The 21,198-nt window shown below is 30.0% G+C and overlaps 2 protein-coding genes across 2 annotated transcripts in view; one reads left to right on the top strand and one right to left on the bottom strand.

Moving 5' to 3' along the window:
- LOC127698915 (spectrin beta chain, non-erythrocytic 2-like) overlaps nt 1-16,269 on the top strand; it is a 96,088-nt gene extending 79,819 nt beyond the window's left edge. Inside the window, exons 76-86 of the mRNA XM_052202649.1 lie at nt 143-241; nt 898-1,080; nt 1,433-1,546; nt 4,744-4,838; nt 5,052-5,653; nt 6,171-6,359; nt 7,602-7,655; nt 9,893-10,159; nt 10,404-10,457; nt 10,906-10,934; nt 13,505-16,269. Coding sequence (XP_052058609.1) covers nt 143-241; nt 898-1,080; nt 1,433-1,546; nt 4,744-4,838; nt 5,052-5,653; nt 6,171-6,359; nt 7,602-7,655; nt 9,893-10,159; nt 10,404-10,457; nt 10,906-10,934; nt 13,505-13,720 — 1,902 coding nt within the window. The 3' untranslated portion in view covers nt 13,721-16,269. The remainder of the gene's footprint in view (nt 1-142; nt 242-897; nt 1,081-1,432; nt 1,547-4,743; nt 4,839-5,051; nt 5,654-6,170; nt 6,360-7,601; nt 7,656-9,892; nt 10,160-10,403; nt 10,458-10,905; nt 10,935-13,504) is intronic.
- Nucleotides 16,270-17,374: 1,105 nt separating this feature from the next.
- Nucleotides 17,375-20,753, bottom strand: LOC127737147 (uncharacterized). The gene is made up of 3 exons (XM_052247679.1): nt 20,691-20,753; nt 19,670-19,829; nt 17,375-17,684 (listed from the first exon to the last, which is right to left on the bottom strand). Exons 1-3 carry the CDS (start codon nt 20,731-20,733, stop codon nt 17,375-17,377), a joined length of 513 nt encoding a protein of 170 aa, XP_052103639.1. The 5' UTR covers nt 20,734-20,753.
- Nucleotides 20,754-21,198: the final 445 nt, after the last annotated feature.

The raw sequence follows: 21,198 nt of genomic DNA, 5'->3' as shown, positions 1-21,198 counted from the left end.
GTCAGTATGCGATTTTTATAACTTTTTAAAATGTTTTGACATAAAAATTATAACTGATCAAAATCACTTTATATAATTTGTATACTTCAGTTGAATTCCTGTGAAGTTCTGAATAACACTTATGCAAATGTTTTATTTGTAGATCCAAGAAAAGGTGAATGACTTGAATGATGCCTGGAATACTCTTCATTCAAAATACGAGACCTACAGAGTATTATGTGAACATATACTGGAGGCACAGGTTTGTTGAAAATTCACAGTTTAAATGCTGTTAAATTTTTATTTTTCTATAAAGCAGATAATCTTTTGATTTCTCAGAATTTTCAATTGAAATTGATAATGTTAACAATAGGTATAATCAAAGATTTTGGGTATACCTAAATGAGAGGTGATAATTGAACAAAACCAAAAGATACATTAAACCAGACCAATAACAAGATTTTACATGGTAACTGCATATTACAAGATACATTCAACCAATCCAATAACAAGATTTTACATGGTAACTGCATATTACAAGATACATTCAACCAATCCAATAACAAGATTTTACATGGTATTTGCATATTACAAGATACATTCAACCAATCCAATAACAAGATTTTGCATGGTAACTGCATATTACAAGATACATTCAAAATCTTGTTATTGGATTAGTTAGTTTAAACATATTTTATTGTCATTTTTGAACAATAAAATATGTTTAAACTAACTAATCCAATAACAAGATTTTACATTGTAACTGCATATTACAAGATACATTCAACCAATCCAATAACAAGATTTTGCATGGTAACTGCATATTATATACTGCACAAAAGAAAATGTGAGAAAGGGAAGTTTAACTTTAACTGTGATTGCAGTAACAGACATATCTATTTTATGTATATGTTTTAGCAAATGAAACATGAGATGGAATCTCTGGAAGCCTGGATAAACATCAGAGAACCAGGTATGAAAGAGAAACAGTTTGGAGAAAGTATCCCAGGTGTAGAGGAACTCCTGAGGAGACAGGATGATTTTGAGAAAACTGTGGATGCTCAGGATGATAAATTTAAATCTATTATTCGTAGAACTGAGGTAAGTGAACAAAAAATTAAATTGAAATCTTGACTGGTACATGTGAAATATTATTTGTCAGAGTTGGAGTGAACAAAAAATTAATCGAAATTTTGTAATGTTAACATTTCATGTAAAATATCCGTTCTGACTATTAGAAGGAAGGGAAGAATCTTCCTTGATTTACACATTTATCTTTTGGGTATGGGGGAGTTGTGGCACAATTAATTGTATTAAGATCAAGATTTACCATGTCTAAAAGCATGATGTTCAGTTAAATAGATATTACTTTATTCCTTAAGCTCTATTACCATTCAGAATAAATTTCTTTCAGTTGAATATGTTAGTCACACAATGAAATTTATTATTTCAGCTTGAACAGTCACTATTAGACCAAAAAGAACAACAAAAACAGAAAGAAAAAGCAATGAAAGAAATGGAAAGATTAGAAGAAATAAGAAAACGAGAGCAACAGAGAATTCTTGAGGTTTGTTCAGTTTGTATTGATTTGATAATTTTGTACATTTAGACATATTTCCAAAGATATACATTTAGCCTTATATAAAGGAAGTATTTAAAGTTGCCTAAACTTAATATAGATAAATTAGTTTCCAAATATCACCTTAACAATTTTAGCAACCACATCCATTCACATAAATATTTCAATGTTTTTAGATCCTTGCACCCTACCCTTTAGAAAAATAGCTTAAACTATACTCGTGGGTTAATGATGATATTCCAATGCTTTTAAGATTTGCAGATTTGGCTTAATAGTTGAAATTTTTTGCTTCAACATGTTATTTATCCAAAATATCACAACACCTGTGTATGCTCACTGCTTTACAAGCTTAAGGAAGGTCAGGAATTTGAAGTTTTTTTGTTGTTGTGACTTTATTAGATGAAAATTCCAAAATCGTACTGATCTATGCAAAGCTTGAAATCTAGGTGCTAATAGAGTGCACCTACATATTTTTTTTCTAGGTGCTAATAGAGTGCACCTACATATTTTTTTTCTATGTGCTAATAGAGTGCACCTACATATTTTTTTCTAGGTGCTAATAGAGTGCACCTGCACATTGTTCCTAGGTAGGTGCTAATAGAGTGCACCCACATATTTGTTAACATGAACATTTTTGTTTTACAGATTCAGAGATCAGTATGTTAGATTTCATTGCTTACATAGAGTTATTTTTTCGTTTGCTAGTGCCACTGCTTTTTAAACCTCAATCATCACATCACCATTTTGTTTGTCTTATGATTCATGTGTTCATTGTTTAGAAGTGTTTCCCTTTTATGTTTAGTAGAACTGTTAGACTAGATAAAATTGTGTCTCTTGTGTGAATGCTAAATTTTGTTGTATAATTTCGGAATGAAAATATAACTATTATATTGTTTATTTTAGCATTTTCATAATTGTCTATTTATTGCATGTTTAAACTAGAGAGATATTGATACTTTGGTCTTAAATCAACCTGTTTTAAATTCATGTTTGATATACTTTTGAGATTATATAAAGATTTTATATAATTCAAAATGATTATCACTTTGTGAGTAAAAGTTGCATTAACTTAAGAAGTTTTCAACAAAGATCTTACAATCAAAAATTTTATAATGAATAACTTAGATTTTGTACCAAACAAGTTCTACTTCAAGTCAGATTTTTTTGCTAGATTTATTTTAAGAAGAGATCCAAGTTTCAAAAAATAGTATATATGTGTTCTCTAAAAAATATCTATGAAATTTGTTTTTAATGTCTTCCTTGGTCACAATTAAAACAGAACACAATAAATCTAGTTCTATTGTTGTTTGTTAATAATTTCAGTATTTGTAATTTTAATTTTGCATGCTGTGTAATTTTGTTAGACACAATTTTGTTTAGTTCTGATACTCACTTTGTCCGTTAGACACTTCCTTTTAATGTTATTGTAAAATTAAGATGTAGATAATATTTTATCAGGATGGAAAGGTGAAGGCTAAATTAAATCTTTATGCAATATAGTGATCAAAAGGAGTAGAATAGAAACATAAGTTTGGTTTATGTTTTTTTTTAGTACCTTCAGAAATGCTTAAAAGTTAAGAGATCTTTAAGGAAATATCTACAAGTATATTCTCTGTCAAGTTTGCATGTATACTAAACCAGTTAACTATATGATCATTTGTGAGGAGAAAACAAATGTAAAGTAAACATGTCCTTTATATAATGCTTTTTTTGTGCAAATGTCATTTTAAAGTGCATCAACCTGGGGGGAAAAAAAAGAAGAAAATTATGACAAAAACAGAAAGTATCAAAATAAATTCATTACAAAACCAGAAAATAACTTGTTAAAAGGGACTACTACACTAATGTTAAATGAGAAAGAGGAAATACAAGTAGATATCTGATAAAAAGTCATTCTTTTCTTTTAATTTAAATACACAGTCATTTATTAATGAGAATGTAAGTGTGCTGACATGACCTCTTTTTCACAGTAAACCTAGATATGTTCATGTGATGCTCTTTTCTTTGATGTCATTTTTAGATGAATTTGGATGCCATTAAAGTTTTTTTTAACAAGATAATATCTGTGTTGCTTTCATAATTACAAAAAGTTGTGATGGAGGGGGTATTTTCATAGTTTTAAATATGAAATAAGCTAAATTAAAGTCAGCATGAATACATCTATGTTTACTTTGTACATTATTTGAGAACATGTTGAGTTAAGAGATGTTTTAAACCGGGACAAAGATCCAACGAGATATTTTCATTGTATTCATTGATATGGAATTCTTCCTGTATCACATTACTAAGATGAACTGTTTGCTTTGAAGCAGATCTAAAATTCTGGGCTTATTTAATTGACTTATATCATATCATATCATGAGCCATTATGCAGAGGCTTTTCATCTGTGATACTGTTTACTTGCAGATATTCATTGTACTTAGATTGTTGCAGAAACCGTTTAAAAAATTGTTGGCCATTGAAGTCAAAATTACTCAAGTTAAAAAAACAACTTTCTGTTTTCTGCATGAGTTCTACATGAACAACTTTAATTTCAACATCAATAAGTTTTTAAAAAATAGCTTATGTATGACAAGTCTCAATAATAGAATTTCTGCAAGAAAATAAGTTATAAGAATGTGTGCAATAAATTAGTTATCAGAATGTGTGCAATTAAGTCTACTTATATAAACAGTTCATCATAACCATAGCCATTCTTGTGCGTCTTTTTCCTCTGGTTAATAGGGAAAAGATCAGAGACAATGCTTCTTGCGGTTCTCTCTTTCAATGAAAACAGGTGCCTTTAATCCATGCTTAGTTCAGACTTGAAAAGAAACTTTAAAGAACCTACTTAATATATATAATAAAAGTCTCTCAAGTGTCATCAGAGAGTAATCATACAGAACTTAATTAATTATTGTAGACTTTATAAACAAACAAAAAAAAAAAAGGTTAGGCTTCGAATACAAACTATTTTTTAGTAACAAGAGGAAAGAATTTGTACATTAACCAATATGAAGAAACCAACAGTAGCAAGTTGTCACTTATCAAATATGTCTAGCATTTGTAATGAAGTATGAAAACATACTTATTCATTTCTACAGCGGCAGGCCTACTTATTGTGCATATGTAGACTTATTTAACATTATTCTATCCCCTGCTAGTTTAAATCTCATTTTGTGTTTTTTTTTTTTTTTTGAAACAGGAGAGAAATAGAGAGGAAGAACAGAGGAAAGCAAGGGAAGTTTTGTTACGGAAACAAAAAGGAACAACTGATTCTTCTGAAAGTGATGATGATAAGTATGTATTTGGTTGATCTTCTAATATTAGTTCTTTGTAATATTTGTGCTAGATCACCAATTCCTGGCTTTGAACCAACAAAAAGAAGTACATCTAATAGAGTAGTAAATATATATATGCATATGAAATTTGTTAATTAGAATGTACACTTAAAATTATAATATTTTTTTTTATTTGACAACATCTTATTTATGCACTCCTTTCTTCTTACAGAGATGACAAATTAGATGTTAGTACTGTGAAAAATTTGATTGGACGATCTCAAAGTATCAAATCAAATAAAAAGGATGATAAGAGAATTGAAATTAGACGTGCAATTAGTTTTAAAAATCCTGCTGGGGATGGATCCATTTCTCCACCCCCAGTTCTTCAGAAAGCGTTAGGTTTTAAAGAGGGTGAAGGTGTTATTGTTCCTGATGAGGAGGAACAGGAATTTTCAGCACCGCATCTTCCAGAGGCTCCGCCTCCTGAAAGTTGGACACATGTAGAAGTTGAATCTGCCGGTACAAACTTAACTAAAAAGGAGAAATTATCTCCTCCTGTTAGTCCTAGGTCTAATAAACATGTTGAATCTCTCAAAGACGAATCTAAAGAAAAGAAAAAACGGACTCCTAGTTTTAATATTAGAAGAAGAACTAGAAGTTTCAAAGATAAATTTAAATTACCGGAAAATTTACCACAAGCACAATTAGAGGGTATGTTAGACAGAAAACAAGAACATCAAAGTGGTGGTAAACGAGCTGCAATACGTTCATGGAAGAATCTTTATACAGCAGTTTTCGGTCAAGTCATGGCCTTTTTCAAAGATCGAGAAGGTATGTTAAGTTCCAGTGTGAGCCTTTTAAGCTGAATGTAAATTATTTATATTATCAGTAGCAATAGAAAAAAAACATCATCTATCACAAAACTCTTACCATTGGAGTGAGTTGTTTGGGTAATATACTTTTAGTTTATAAGAGAAGCACTTTGTTGATAGCAATCAGTTTGAGACATCATTCTTTCTGGCTTACCAAGATTTGCCAGTTACAAATGAAAACATTCAAAAGCAGTAATTTATGAGGATAGTCATACAGTCTTTGACAGTGAACAGAGCTTGATACTCTAAAGGAAGCTAGAGAAAAACATACACAGAATAAATCAATAGATCACTTTTATATTATACATGTATAAACAGATAAGATATAAAGGGAAGAAAATGAGATTACATGACTACAAGTTCCTACCTCGGAACAGTAACAACATACTGTTCAGTTATTTGTGTGTAATGTTTTCAACTCGCCTATATAAAAAATTTATGAATATAAAAAACATTTTATACTTTTTTTTAAAAAGCTTTCTTAGAGAAAACACCAGTGGCACCATGTGTATTCTTACATGAAGCATTTTGCGAAGCTGCCATGGATTATACGAAAAAGAAAAACGTCTTCCGCCTTCGTCTTAAAGATGGATCAGAATTTTTGTTCGAAGCCAGCAACCATGAAGAGATGAATTCTTGGATTGCGTTAATCTGCCAACAAGCAGGTATGTTCGACTCAATATATATGCATGATTATATACCAAACACCGTCTAACATTTCACAGTACAATAATAATCTTAAAACATTACCACTGGGTACAACTGTAATGTCAGAAATTTATTATGAGTAATGATGTGTATGAATACATTAAAATAGCATACTTTTTTGGCTATCATAACATTGTTTTGAAATTGTATATGTCACATTCAGGTCTACTGAAGATGGCCTTTAATCACCTGTTGAAATAATCCAAAAAATCATTTGCCCCTCTTATCCATGACAAAAACTTTGTTGTTAAATGCACATAAAATATGACTGTGAATTAGTGGGTTCTAGATATCATTGATGTCAATGGTTAATGTTAACTGTAAATGTAACTGTTCAATGAAATATAAATTTCCTATAGCCTTATATTGAGAATTTATAAACACTATGAAATACAAAATTTTTTTCCTCGATTTACGAAAAAAATTAGTACACTTAAAAAAAAAATGAATCTACAGTGTCCACATTTCAAGTTATAGATGTCAATTAAAGAACAATGTCTAGTTTGATAATGAAAATGTCCTGATATGACTCCTTACAATAACATTTCGTTTATCTTTGTCAATAGCTGGCATTATAGTTGTACAGGTTGAATACTTACAATGTAGATTTACAAATAATCTCTCAATCAAATCATGTTTATACATTCTGAGAGGTTCCCTTTCTAAAATGTTTAACTTACATTAATGTTATAACTTCCTAACATACATACATGTCCTATTGTTGAAAGTTTGGCTTTTTGAAGTGCACACTGTAATTACCTGAAAAGGTTTGTTGATGTAATAATTCTGCAGTCTAACCTCGTTCTTCAAAAAGTTTGGAATGATGAAATTTTCAGTGTTTTCAGTTATTGATTTAAAAAAAATTTTTTTTGCTTCACATATTTTGAATTTTCTGCTAAGCAAATGCATCTGTTAAAAAATTTAATCTCGGTATTTTTTCTGAAATGAATTTTTGAGTAAATGGTCATTTATAACCAATTTCACGAGGTTTTACTATAATTACTTATATATTTGAATATATATGTCCATAGTTTAAATTTATATGCATGATTTGTGATAGTATTTGAATGATATAATTAGTTTGTCGTGTTAAAGCATATTAGCTGAGAATATTGCTTGTGCTTTTCGAATGTGTTACGATTTTTTGCATGGTATTTTATAGCATTTTATTGTACATTATAATATTGCGTTGATTTCAGCTGGTATCCCAGTACATGCCGACTTTTTTAGTGTGACAGATGAGGATAGCGGAGGTGACCAATAGTTGTTTTAACACTTTTTTGCTTCACTTACGATTGTTTGATCTGAGTAGCCAAATCGCACATGTAAAACGTAGCAGCATGTTTCAAAAGTAGTTTTTTTGTTTGTTTACCATTTCTATTGTATTCAATTTTTTTTTCCTGTGTCTAAATTGATGTCATCAAATTGAACCTTACCTTGTGTCATCCTTCTCAAACTTCACCTTCGTACATTTGTGGTTTCCATTTTCCTTAAAGATTACCTCCCCTTGGCCACTAATTTGGCTACTCAGCACTGGTTTGATCTTGCGCATCAGCTTATCCGGCACAAATCACCATGGCGATTTGTTTTACAGCTTGTAACATCCTTATTCTGTGGTTTGATGTTGTTTAATTTGCTATTAGATTTTATTCAAATGGTAACATAGAATTTAGTTAGTAGAAATTAGACCTGCTATCAGCTCAAGACAGAGAATTTTTTTCCACTAGCATTTTGCAATTGTTTATTAAATAATATATGCAGCTTTATTTTTGCATTGTTTTATAAGTTTTATTTATTCAATTTTCCCCTAAGAATGATGTGTTTTATTTTTGCATTGATTTACATATTTTACTGAATCAATTTCTCCCTAAGAATATTATATTTTATTTTTATCTTTGATTTATAAATTTTCCTCAATAAATAATATGTTGATTGTTAACATTTGAATAAGTAATGGTAGTAATAGCCATAGCAACAGACATTCTCAAGGCACAGATATTAAAATAATTGGTTAAACAGAACCTCTATATAGGATTTTTTTATTAATCAAGGCTCTTCCGATATTGTTTAGATGCAAAGTTCAAATATTCTGATTTTTTTTACAGAAATTGTCTGTTATGAATTCAGACATAGAACTTTTTTCAGTAACAAAAAGGAATAATAGTTCAAATCTATATTTTTTGTTTTAATCTTGATATATATATATTTATCCTTTACAGTAAAGAATAAACTTTGAATTGGCCAAATACATGTACAGAGTTTTTATGCTGGTGTCGTATTTGATAATTAATGTAAAGAGTTTGTGCTTAAAAGCACAGACATTTTTTTTCTTTAAAGGAACTAGAATTTGAATTTCTTCCTCCAATTTCCACTCTATGAAGAGTGTAGTGAATTGTAATGAAATTGTTAGTTGGCAGATAATTTTGTTTTGTTTTATCTAAGCAACTTATATTTGCAAATACCAGTAATTAAACTTGACTAATAGGTGATTTGGTACTAACATTTAATGTGGTGCTGGATTGAAAATAAGATTCTAGCAGAAATTATTAATAACCAGAACACGGAAACAAGATTTTATATTTTATTTGGGAATATTTCTATCAGTCAACTTACTAGAACTCTTTAGACAATATTGACTATTGGATTGGATTTAACTTGTAAACTAAAATTTTAATCATCCTAATGATTTTTTGTTTGGCTTTAGATTTAATAGACTAAGAATTTAACCATCTTTTGATTTTTTGTCTGGGTTTAGATTTAATTTGTAAACTCAATATTTAATCATAAGCAGAACAAATTTGTGTAATACTTAGAAGAATTAACAGAAATTATTTGTGGAGGATTTTCATAATTATTAATTTATGTTTACTTTAGTGATATTGTCAAAGCATTACTTTAAAATTTGTATCTGAGAAAATTATGGCAAAGACAACCCTACCATATGCAATTTTTCAAGGGAATTATCATGTCTGTTCAATTGTAACCAAATTGTATCAAAACATTTTCAGCTATTGTAATTAAATTTGAATTTTGATTGGTTGAATTCTGTGTAGATAATTGTATTCCAAATTTTATGACTGCAAGGCCTAGTGACTTGACCATAATTGTTTTTTTCTAAAGTTTTACCATATCAATAATGAATTTATTTCAACCGTTGTCAATTTTTAGATCTTACCAATCTAAATAGAATTGATCACTTTCAAGAATATTTGTATATGGTAGAAAAGTCTTGGCTGAAATATGACTTATTTTGTTATCATTATTCTTTTTTGCATGTAGGATGTTAACACTCAAAAGTAATGTGGCATGCCTTATAGCCTAACATCACATGTTAATACAGACACTTTGCATTTAATGGTCGGTAGACTGCATGATGTTTTTTTTTAAATAAAATCCAAAAACAACAAAGTTCTCTGTTTATATAAACTTATGAATCTTTGTTTAGCAACAAAAGATTAGAAATATTAATTATTCATCTATTTTTTAACAGCTCAAGTCCCAGATGAGCATCATGTGCCAGGTGATCGTTCAGCTAGTCCAGAAGGACGAGCTCGTAGTATATCCCCTTTAACTTCCCACAGAGAATCTACAGAATTGAAGGAAGAAGATATTGACAGATTAAATCAAATGTCCCAAGTAGGATCAGAGTCACCAAAATTTTCAAAAGAAAGTCCTCGACCTTCACCAAGGACAACTAAAGAAAGTCCCCACCCCTCACCACGTCCACGGAATGTTAGTGGACATAGTCAAGGATCAGGTAATTTATTTATTTCATTTCTACCTGAATATCAGAATATTTTTCTTGACTTTCGGTAAAAGCCATACCATAACACATTTGTTTTACAGTAAATGTTCTAATTATATCTATAAGAAACACTAATCACTCATGATCTATTTTCAATTATTAAATAACGAAATTACCCTATAACTTAATATCCTATAATAACAGTTTAGCTAGAAATTATTATATTTTATGATAATGACTTGATTTACTTTTACAGAGGGTGATGACCATGTGACATCTCTTCCAGAAATAGACAGAGTTAATGGAGATGGTGAGTGGTTATTATATTTTACTGTAGATGCACTATTTTTTAGTGTGGTATGGTGATAAATAAAAATGCCATTGAAATGGCAAACCGACATAACAAAAATACAATTTACATAGAAGTTTTTCTGGTATTTATTGAGAACATAATATACCATTATTATCAAAGTGTCATCCAGTTATCTTGCAACTGGTAAAGTTAAAGCCTAAATGTTTTCTGTTCAGCTCAATTGAAATGAATTTATAATTTGAAGTTGCAATTTGAGAGAAATCTTGACCTTTCAGTGTTCACAAGCACTGTGATTTATCCAACAGAATTGAAGTTCAGTAAAAATATGTTAAGTAACCTCTATCACCAGTTTGCTTACAGAGGTACTTCTATTTATCAAACTTTTTTGTGCAATTTCACTTGCTTCAAACCATCAAAATTTTAAAAATATACTATTCCATTTCAGATCATCAGCAAGAAGAAGAATCTGTGAAAGTAAATATATTTAAGTGGAAGTTCACATGAAACAAAACTTTGTCAGCACAGCTATTGACACACATGAAATTGCATATAGTTGCAGATATCTAAAATTATTTTGATTTCTAAGTATTAGTGGCCCAAAGAAAAAGTAAAATTGTTCTATCAGAGCTGTAAGGGACATGTAGAAAAAATTACCACTGGGACAGTACTGCTAATGGTGAACTATCTTTATTTTTCAAAGAGACTTCATATTGAAGGTTGATATATGCTCAGTTCCAGTGCTAGATTTTAGCTAGTCATTAAAGGAACTTGCACAATGTTTATATTTTTTTGTAAATGTTAGGCAGTGCGAATATTTTCAGTGTTAGTCACACTGCGTTATTCTTTTGAATTGATAATAAAACGTTTTATGTTTGTTAATGCAAATTCTTATTGAAAAGGGGTGAATATTTGCAGTATTTATGATAAAAAAATCAAAATCCAATCAAGAATTTTTTCACATTTATTCAAATTGTAATTTTAACAAGACCTCAATTATTTACAGGATATATAAGGTCAGAAAACAGTTGATTAATATAGTTTTTGTTTTGACTGAAGTGTGAATTTATCTTTTAAAAAATTATTTCTTAAAATGATTCTTACCAAAATGTTACTTCACATAAGCTTTTAGCAAAATTTTAGTTTATGATAGTAACAAAATATTTTGTGTGTTGGTTTCGGAGAGTGATATTGATTATCTTTTTGTCGAGCCTTCGACTTTAGTCGAAAAAGCGAGACATAGAGATCCTACATTCCGTCGGCGTCGTCCACAAATATTCACTCTGTGGTTAAAGTTTTTGAAATTTTAATAACTTTCTTAAACTATCCTGGATTTTTACCAAACTTGGACAGAAGCTTGTTTATGATCATAAGATAGTATCCAAAAGTAAATTTTGTAAAAATAAAATTCCTGTTTTTCCGTATTTTACTTGTAAATGGACTTAGTTTTTCTGCCGGGAAACATTACATTCACTCTGTGGTTAGTTTTTCTGCCGGGAAACATTACATTCACTCTGTGGTTAAAGTTTTTAAATTTTAATAACTTTCTTAAACTATCCTGGATTTGTACAAATCTTGGACAGAAGCTTGTTTATGATCATAAGATAGTATCCAGAAGTAAATTTGTTAAAAAAAAAATTTCATTTTTTCCGTATTTTACTTATAAATGGACTTAGTTTTTCAGCCAGGAAACAATACATTCACTCTGGGGTTAAAGTTATTAAAATTTTAATAACTTTCGTAAACTATCCTGGATTTGTACCAAACTTGGACAGAAGCTTGTTTATGATCAAAAGCTAGTATCTAGAAGGAAATTTTGTTAAAATTTTGTACCTGTTTATCCGTATTTTACTTATAAATGGACTTAGTTTTTCTTCCAGTTAACATTGAATACAGTCTGCAGTTAAAATTTTTAAAACATTTATTAGATTCATAAACTATGCTGGATTTATACCAAACTTTGACAGAAGCTTCTTACAATCAAAAGATAGTATCTTAAGGAATATTTTTATTGATTTTTTTCCTCATTTTTGTTGAGCCTGCGATTAACAGCAAAAGTAGGCGAGACTTACGAATTTTTATTAGTTTCAAATGATATTAACATCAAATAAAAAAAAAACATTTGTTTTAAAATTAGATTAAGTTAAAAAGAAACAAAAAGGTTTACTCATAAAAAGTGGATATTTTAAAGTTTTAATAATTAATATCTGTTAACTGTTGCAGATCTTTCATACAGCATAATTAAAATGTACTGTTACTGATAAATAAAAAAGGGAAAAATGATAATGTAGTAAATACTGCATAGATTTTAAAAATAAAAATTAAAAAACAAATCTTATTGTAGTTATCAAAACTTCAAAGGTTTTTGGTAAGTTTTTAGGTGAAAGGATTTCAATTAAATTCTTTATTCCAAAAATATTTTGTTTCAGATTAAACCACTAAACCATGATTTAAGAAATCAATGGGTTACTAAAAGATGCAACTATTGTTTGATTACCATAACAAATCCTATTTATTTTGTAACCTAACCATTTTGTCCTTTATGAGGAAATGCATGCTGCTTTTTTTGGTACTTATGGTGAAAATGTCAATTTTCATCAGCTAACAATTTTTTGAAAGATCCTGTAACAATGAGAGAATAATTGACTATTTGCAAGAAATGTAATCAAAAGGAGGAAAGTCTTTGTTGTAAAATATTATTTAACACAACTTAAATTTCCTTGTCTTTAAGGTGATACATTTTGAAAAACTTGTCTTACGAATTCAAAAAATTCTAAGTTAACTAATAATTTTTACAGCTGTGTAGACGGTACACATAAATTGACATAATGGAAGTTTCCTTATTTGATAGGTTAACCATGATTTCTTTATTAGCTATGGTTACAGAAACTTACAGCTCAGAGTGGTTTCACATTCATCGTTTTTATTATCTGTTTTCTGGTTGGTTGACAGTGATTTGAACTCTCAAAAATATGTAGTATTGAGATTAGGCAAAATGAATATCAAACTTCGATAAGTTTAATTGAATGATTTCCATATATTTTTAGTTTCGACAGAAGTCATCACCTCGGGCAGAACGACCGTTTTCTGAACCAAACATTCATCCTGGGGATGATCATGATCATTTGAATGAGAAGGAAAAGAAACACAGAAGCATGTTCGGATTTCTCAAAAAGAAGAAAGACAAAGATCATACAGAGGAACACAAAGAACATAAAAAGGATAAAAAACATAAAGACAGAAGACCTGATGCAACATTATAGAAAAACATTAGTGCAAAAATTGTCTTCCATAAATTCATTTAGAAAAAATGTAGTGGCTTAGAATACACAATGGGTATTTAAATGGCTAAAAATTCACAAAGGCTATAAAATGGCTAACAATACATGTTGGATGTTAAAATGGCTTGGAATTCACAGTGGCTGTTTAAATGGTTCAGATGACCCATTGGTTATTTTATTAAATGACTTAGAATACATAGTGACCATAACGGTTCAAAATATTAGGAGTATGTGGTTGTTTTCATGATAACAGGGTTTTACTTTGTATGATGAAAAATTACTTGTAGGTACTTTTAAAAGCCACTCATTTATAGATATACTTAATAAAATAAGGAGTTTCATTTTTAAGGGTAAAAGTTCTGCTTTTATACGAGTGTGTCATCCCATACATTTCGTTAACTTTCATATAATTTTGTTTCTTATATCTGGTCAGTATTTCATCATTTACTTCATTCCATGTATGGATTTGCCAAAGAGGAAATAATTTTGTTTAAATGATAACCATTACATAATACAGGTAAAAACTTTAAATATTTTTTTGTCACAAAAAAATATTATTGATTATTTTCAAATTCTACAAATATTAAATGATCTCAGTTGGAATTCAGGGCATAAGGTTACGAGTTGTTCTTCAAATTTCTGAAAATTGTTACAAATTCTGTTAATCATGTTTATGTATAAAACAGTTATGTTGTTAAATATATATGATTCAGATTTGAGTCTGTAAATAAACAAGTTTCTTACCAGTATGCACAAAAATGTTGAAAACAACAATGTGATATCTGTTGTCCTATAATTAGACACAATTTATAATTGTTATTATTGTTTGTTTTGTCTCACTGTCAGAATTCCATAACTTAATTCATAGTTATGAACTGACCAATCATATTGCACCATTTAATCTTCCAGTAGGAGGTGATGCCATGAATATTCATCAATTTGTTATCTTTCAACAACAAAGAAATGTGCATTGCTGTAAGGCTAAAGTATGTGAAATCTGCATAGCCTAGTCTCCAGGAAAATATAAAATAACCAGATGTGTTGAAAACAGAATTGAAATTTATATTTAATCTAAATCTTTTACATAACAAATGTTTTATAAGCATATCAAAATTATTGTTCAGGAATATTTCTTATTATTACGGATCATTTTCATATTTGGTCCCAGTTACAAATAATGCATATCAATGCATGTATGTAAGTTTACATTTAATGCTAGTACATGTAAATGTATGTATGAATTATGTTAGTATATATATAGAAGTGCTCTGAAATATGCATATATATAGGTATGTGTAACTTATGGACCAAGTGCTATAGCTAGCAAAGTAATAAAAATTGTTGTTTTATGCAATATTTAACTGTTACTGTATATTTTTTATATTTCTATTTTGTTTAGATAGTTACTGTTTATATATAGATTTTTTTATAAACTTTATATATATATATGCAAACTACGGGACCAATTCAGTTTCTATTGTATTTTGTACAAGGGACCAGCTTTTTTTATTTATAGTGTGAAAAGATCTGATGTTCAAATAAATACTCCTTTCTTGAAAGCTATTTGTGTAAAATTTCCAAAAAAAGAATTATTTTCATCTGTGAGGATGTAAGCAAAAATACCATTTAAGTAAGTCTGACTCAACAGAATGTTTAAATAGCATTGAAAAATTAAAACATCCTATTTTCACAGAATTAAACAAATCCAAGGCAAGCAGACGTCATCTCCTGCTACGTCTATTGGCTATTTTTGTGGAATCTTGTGTAATATCTTTTAGACCAATTAGATTTTGAAATGTATGTTCAGTTGCATAGGAAAATCAGAAATATTAAAAAATAAATAAACCATTTTGCTTGTTTTTTTTTAAACTAAAAAAAAAAATGCATATAGCAATGATATTTAGTCAGCACAAAAGTTTGAGTTATAAGTGCCTCAGATTGTACACACTACAGTGGGACCAGACAAGGACAATTTCTGAGGTTTTAGAGTGGCATTATTAGCAATTTTAATTTAAGCCTAAAGTCTTAGATTTTCTGTAATTTGGGATTTATTATTTTTGCAAACTTATATATCTCTTTCTAAACTGATGAATCCTTCAAGTTGTTTCGAAATTACACAATATTGCAATACTCATGTATTAATAAACATATAGATGTTTTGCCATTATGTAGGAATTCCAACTATTGCTAGGTGGTAGCACAAAGCGTTTTTTTTTTCCAATTCATTGTCTTGTTCACCTTTTGATTTTCATTCTGCTGCAATAGTAGCAGAAAACCAGGTGACATTCTAGTGAAATTATTTACCTATTTTTGCACCTGAATGGCAAAAGTTAGTTCTTTATATTATACACAGAGAAAGGTTGTGATTAGGCTATTTATAGATGTGTACAAAATATATGCTTATTTAACAGATGCCAAATACATTGTACATGGTTTAACATATCATCAGTATTTGTTCATATATATATATGCTGGCAAATATAATTTTTTCATGAGGAAAAAAATAAAATAAATAAATTGATATAAAAATAGTCATGTGTTTTAAGTTCTTAAAGTCAAATAGATTTATTTATTTTATTTGAGTCGTAGATGTTTATAAATGAATGAGTAAGCATTGCCATTTTTACTGGTTTAACCTTGGTTGCTGTTTCCATCAGGATTTTGTGGACTAGTGGTACTGAAGGCCAGAAGTTAAGTGTTTTCATCAGTTTTGTCTTCATTCAAGACTCCAAGGTGTATATGTTAATCTGATAAAAGTCATTTTAACTTCCTCAGCAAACTGTTCAAAAATTATTTATACAAATTAAATACATATTTGTGTCCACACTTGTTTGTACTGCATTTTGAGTAAGAACAGTCTTGTCAGCTCTTCAGTTTGAATAATGTGTCTGTGTATGGAAATGTGTCTGCAGGCTGTCACCTTGTGAGCTATCTCATTAAAAACATCCAACTTAGCATGTTAGACTAGTTCAAAGCATGGTATCTTCATATAACATTATCTTGTCATTGTCCTGAATATACAAGTAATACTAGCTACTGGACATTAAGTCCATCAATCAATCAATGAGACAGGAACTTAAAAAAAAAAGGTGAGGAGAGGTTAATATATTGTGTTCTACATTAGTGTTTGTTTGGGTTAAACTAGTTCTTTAGTTCTTAAACTTCCCATTTTTACTCATTAAATAATAAAAGGTACATAGGAGAATGTGTAATAGAAATTGGTCCATTTGATAAAAACACAAATACATGTAAAACATTACAGTATTACTGATTGCTCACAGTTACTGAACAGTTTTACATTCTAGTTTTTGCCATTGCACTTCAAGGTAGATTTCATTGAAAACATTATATACTTCAGAATCTTTGCTCCTTTCTGTTTTAATAAAAAAAAAAACATATGGAACTGATAGTATTGAAGAACAATGAGCAGTTATGAAAAAGGAACTGAAAAGAAACTTTGAAATCTTATCATAGCTGGGATCATTCTGGCATTCCTACATATTTATGGCAGATCAATGAAAGTGGAGAGGATGTTTCTAATAGTGTTTTAACTTACGTATAAGCCCTTTTACTATTCTTGCAAATAAAGTATGTATAAACTATTCAAAACAAAGAAAGTCAAAAACTTGATAAAGACTATTGTTTATTAGTGAAAACAAAGGTTTCTTCATTTCTAGTTATTTTATTCCATTCGTTTATCTTGCCATTCATGACTATAAAAACTCCATGTTTATCCAAAACCTGTAAAGCCCCAATAGCAAAGCCTACATTAAAATCAGCATCACTGTCTTTAAAGGCCTCGGGTAGAAAAGCTCCAGTCAGGACCACAGTTTTATCTAGGTGATGTTCTGCCAAGAAAGCTCCTGTTTCTATCATTGTGTCTGTACCATGGGTGATCAAAATTTTCTTATGTATAGACTGTTTACAAGCATCTAGTATTTTCTGCCTGAAATATTGGCAATTGTCAAATTGAGATAAATATTAGGTTTTCAAATTGTTGTTATGGTTATTAAAAACACAACCCCTTAATCATGTTAATTGCTTGATTTGTTTCAATGGTATGTTTAACTATATCGATATAGTTGTTTGCAGTTATGTCATATGCATCTATCCAACATCGACCTAAGAAGTTTTTGCCACTGGCCTTTCACGAAATCATAAATCAATCTACCCCACATTGACCTAAATATCCAGGAAGTTTATGCTACTGGACGTCAAGGAAACAGTAAATCAATCAACCTAATTATGCATGAAGTATTTGCCAATGGACGTTTAGGACACAATAAATCAATCTACCCCACATTGACCTAAATATCCAGGAAGTTTATGCTACTGGACGTAAAGGAAACAGTAAATCAATCAACCTAATTATGCATGAAGTATTTGCCAATGGACGTTTAGGACACAATGAATCAATCAAACCCCACATTGACCTAAATATCCAGGAAATTTATGCTACTGTACGTTAAGGAAACAGTTAATCAATCAACCTAATAATGCATGAAGTATTTGCCAATGGACGTTTAGGACACAATAAATCAATCTACCCCACATTGACCTAAATATCCAGGAAGTTTATCCTTCTGGACGTCAAGGAAACACTAAATCAATCAACCTAATTATGCATGAAGTATTTGCAAATGGATATTTAGGACACAATAAATCAATCTTTACCCCACATCGACCTAAATATCCAGGAAGTTTATGCTACTGGACGTTAAGGAAACCGTAAATCAATCAATCTAATTATGCATGAAGTATTTGCAAATGGATATTTAGGACACAATAAATCAATCTACCCCACATCGACCTAAATATCCAGGAAGTTTATGCTACTGTACGTTAAGGAAACAGTTAATCAATCAACCTAATTATGGATGAAGTATTTGCCAATTGACGTTTAGGACACAATAAATCAATCTACCCCACATTGACCTAAATATCCAGGAAGTTTATCCTTCTGGACGTCAAGGAAACAGTAAATCAATCAACCATATTATGCATGAAGTATTTGCCAATGGACGTTTAGGACACAATAAATCAATCTATACCCCACATCGACCTAAATATCCAGGAAGTTTATGCTACTGGACGTTAAGGAAACCGTAAATCAATCAATCTAATTATGCATGAAGTATTTGCAAATGGATATTTAGGACACAATAAATCAATCTACCCCACATCGACCTAAATATCCAGGACGTTTATGCTACTGGACGTTAAGAAAACAGTAAATCAATCAACCTAATTATGCATGAAGTATTTGCCAATGGACGTTTAGGACACAATAAATCAATCTACCCCACATTGACCTAAATATCCAGGAAATTTATGCTACTGTACGTTAAGTAAACAGTTAATCAATCAACCTTATTATGCATGAAGTATTTGACAATGGACGTTTAGGACACAATAAATCAATCTACTCCACATCGACCTAAATATCCAGGAAGTTTATGCTACTGGACGTTAAGGAAACAGTAAATCAATTAACCTAATTATGCATGAAGTATTTGCCAATGGACGTTTAGGACACAATAAATCAATCTACCCCACATTGACCTGGATATGCCTGAAGTATTTGCCACTTTAATTGATGTTTAGGACACAATAAACCAATCTACCCCACATTGACCTAGATATGCCTGAAGTATTTGCCACTTTAATTGATGTTTAGGACACAATGAATCAATCTACCCCACATCGACCTGGATATGCATGAAGTATTTGCCAATGGACGTTTAGGACACAATAAATCTATCTACCCCACATCGACCTGGATATGCCTGAAAGTATTTGCCACTGGACATTTAGGACACAATAAATCCTACATCGATCAGGATATGCCTGAAAGTATTTGCCACTGGACATAATGTTGCTGAATTTTTAACAACAATTGACTCTTTATCATATCGTCCATTGTTCATTTACCTTTCTTGCTGGTTAATATCTTGACTATCTTTCCTACATGCAGTCACAAATTGCACTGTATATGGAACTTTTGCTCTTGAAATGATTCTCTGAGCTGCTGGATCTTCTATTTCAAAGGCATATCCTAAATGTGTCCTGGGGTACCTTTTATCAATGGTTCCTTAAACAGATATGGTTTAATTTCAGTTCTTAAAAATCTACACTTAATGTACAAGGGTTAAAGAAGTTACGCTGCATGACATGTGTTGTAAGGTGGCATTAACAGGATATAAATTTTAGATGTTTGATATTGTCTTTTAAAAATGTTTATTGACAGTTGACTGAGTAACAGTTGTCAAAATTAGCAATTCAAATCATAGAACAAATAACAAAAGCTTGTTTCACAAGTTTGTTTCTCTATTTTCAATATCTAACAAAGAGTTAGTGTTTGCCTGACAAATAAAAAATAAGTTTTTTTTTGTATTTAGTGCACATACAAATAGTTTAGTTGTAATAGTACTCAGGGAGATATGTTTATAGAAAGACACCTTTGTTCGTCTCTGTGTCAGGCCTTCGTATTACTTGTAAGCATTACATTCCATGGCTATTTATTCATATAAGTTAACATTTGAAGTATACACGTACTTTTACTGATTAAAAATTATATGTGTTATATGTTGAAAATGAATACTCCACTCTTGACCATTTATTCAGCGACCGAATAACCGTTCACCGCTTTTCTTTATCCTGTGCTACACGAACACCAGTTTATGTGCCGTCGAATCAAAGGGTAACAACAAGGCAGCTGAGTTCAGAGTAAAAGAAAACTCACATACTTGACCGATCACGTCTCATGTCAGCCTCCTCGTCAGTGCACAATCCCGTAAAACAATAAGGATGGGAAAATTATCACATAAACAAAAGGGCGAAAACTAAAATAAAATAGGTGACAAGTCGCCGTTTGTTTTCCTAAACTTGCAGCAACTGGTTATAATCAGCCAGCACTTGAATACTTACAATGAATGCCAATCAGCTAACTTACCACCCGTTTGTACAATAAGAATACCGTTTCTGTTCTCGTTCATCTTGTCAGTTTTTTTTTCGAAATAACTGAAATAAGAAAAGTATTAAAATTTCTAATATATTTCTTTAACACATGATGAGTAAGTTCATACTTTTCGAGGTACAGATCGATTAACTCTAAAAGTGAAAAGAAAAGGCAAGGAAAAAAAATTTGAAAACTAAACATAACCGCGTATTTTGTTTATGTCACAACTGCGATATTTCGGATTTCGGATTTGCATGAAATTTTGGAAATGTTTAATACTCGTTGAATTGCAACTGAATATAGAAAAAAAATATGTGTAACATTTATAATTATTTCATTAATACAACCATTTAAACAATTGTAAAAAGGTCCGGCTAAATATACAAAGAATGTACGTGAAAAGCTGTGAAAAAATGCATGTTATAATAATCATTTTAAAAAATCAAATACTTTTATAAAAGTATTTGATTTTTTAAAATGATTATTATAACATACCTCAGGA

This window comes from Mytilus californianus, unplaced genomic scaffold (assembly GCF_021869535.1).
Source record: "Mytilus californianus isolate M0D057914Y unplaced genomic scaffold, xbMytCali1.0.p SCAF_4, whole genome shotgun sequence".
NCBI classification, from domain to species: domain Eukaryota; kingdom Metazoa; phylum Mollusca; class Bivalvia; order Mytilida; family Mytilidae; genus Mytilus; species Mytilus californianus.
This window is presented reverse-complemented; position numbering and strand designations above follow the sequence as displayed.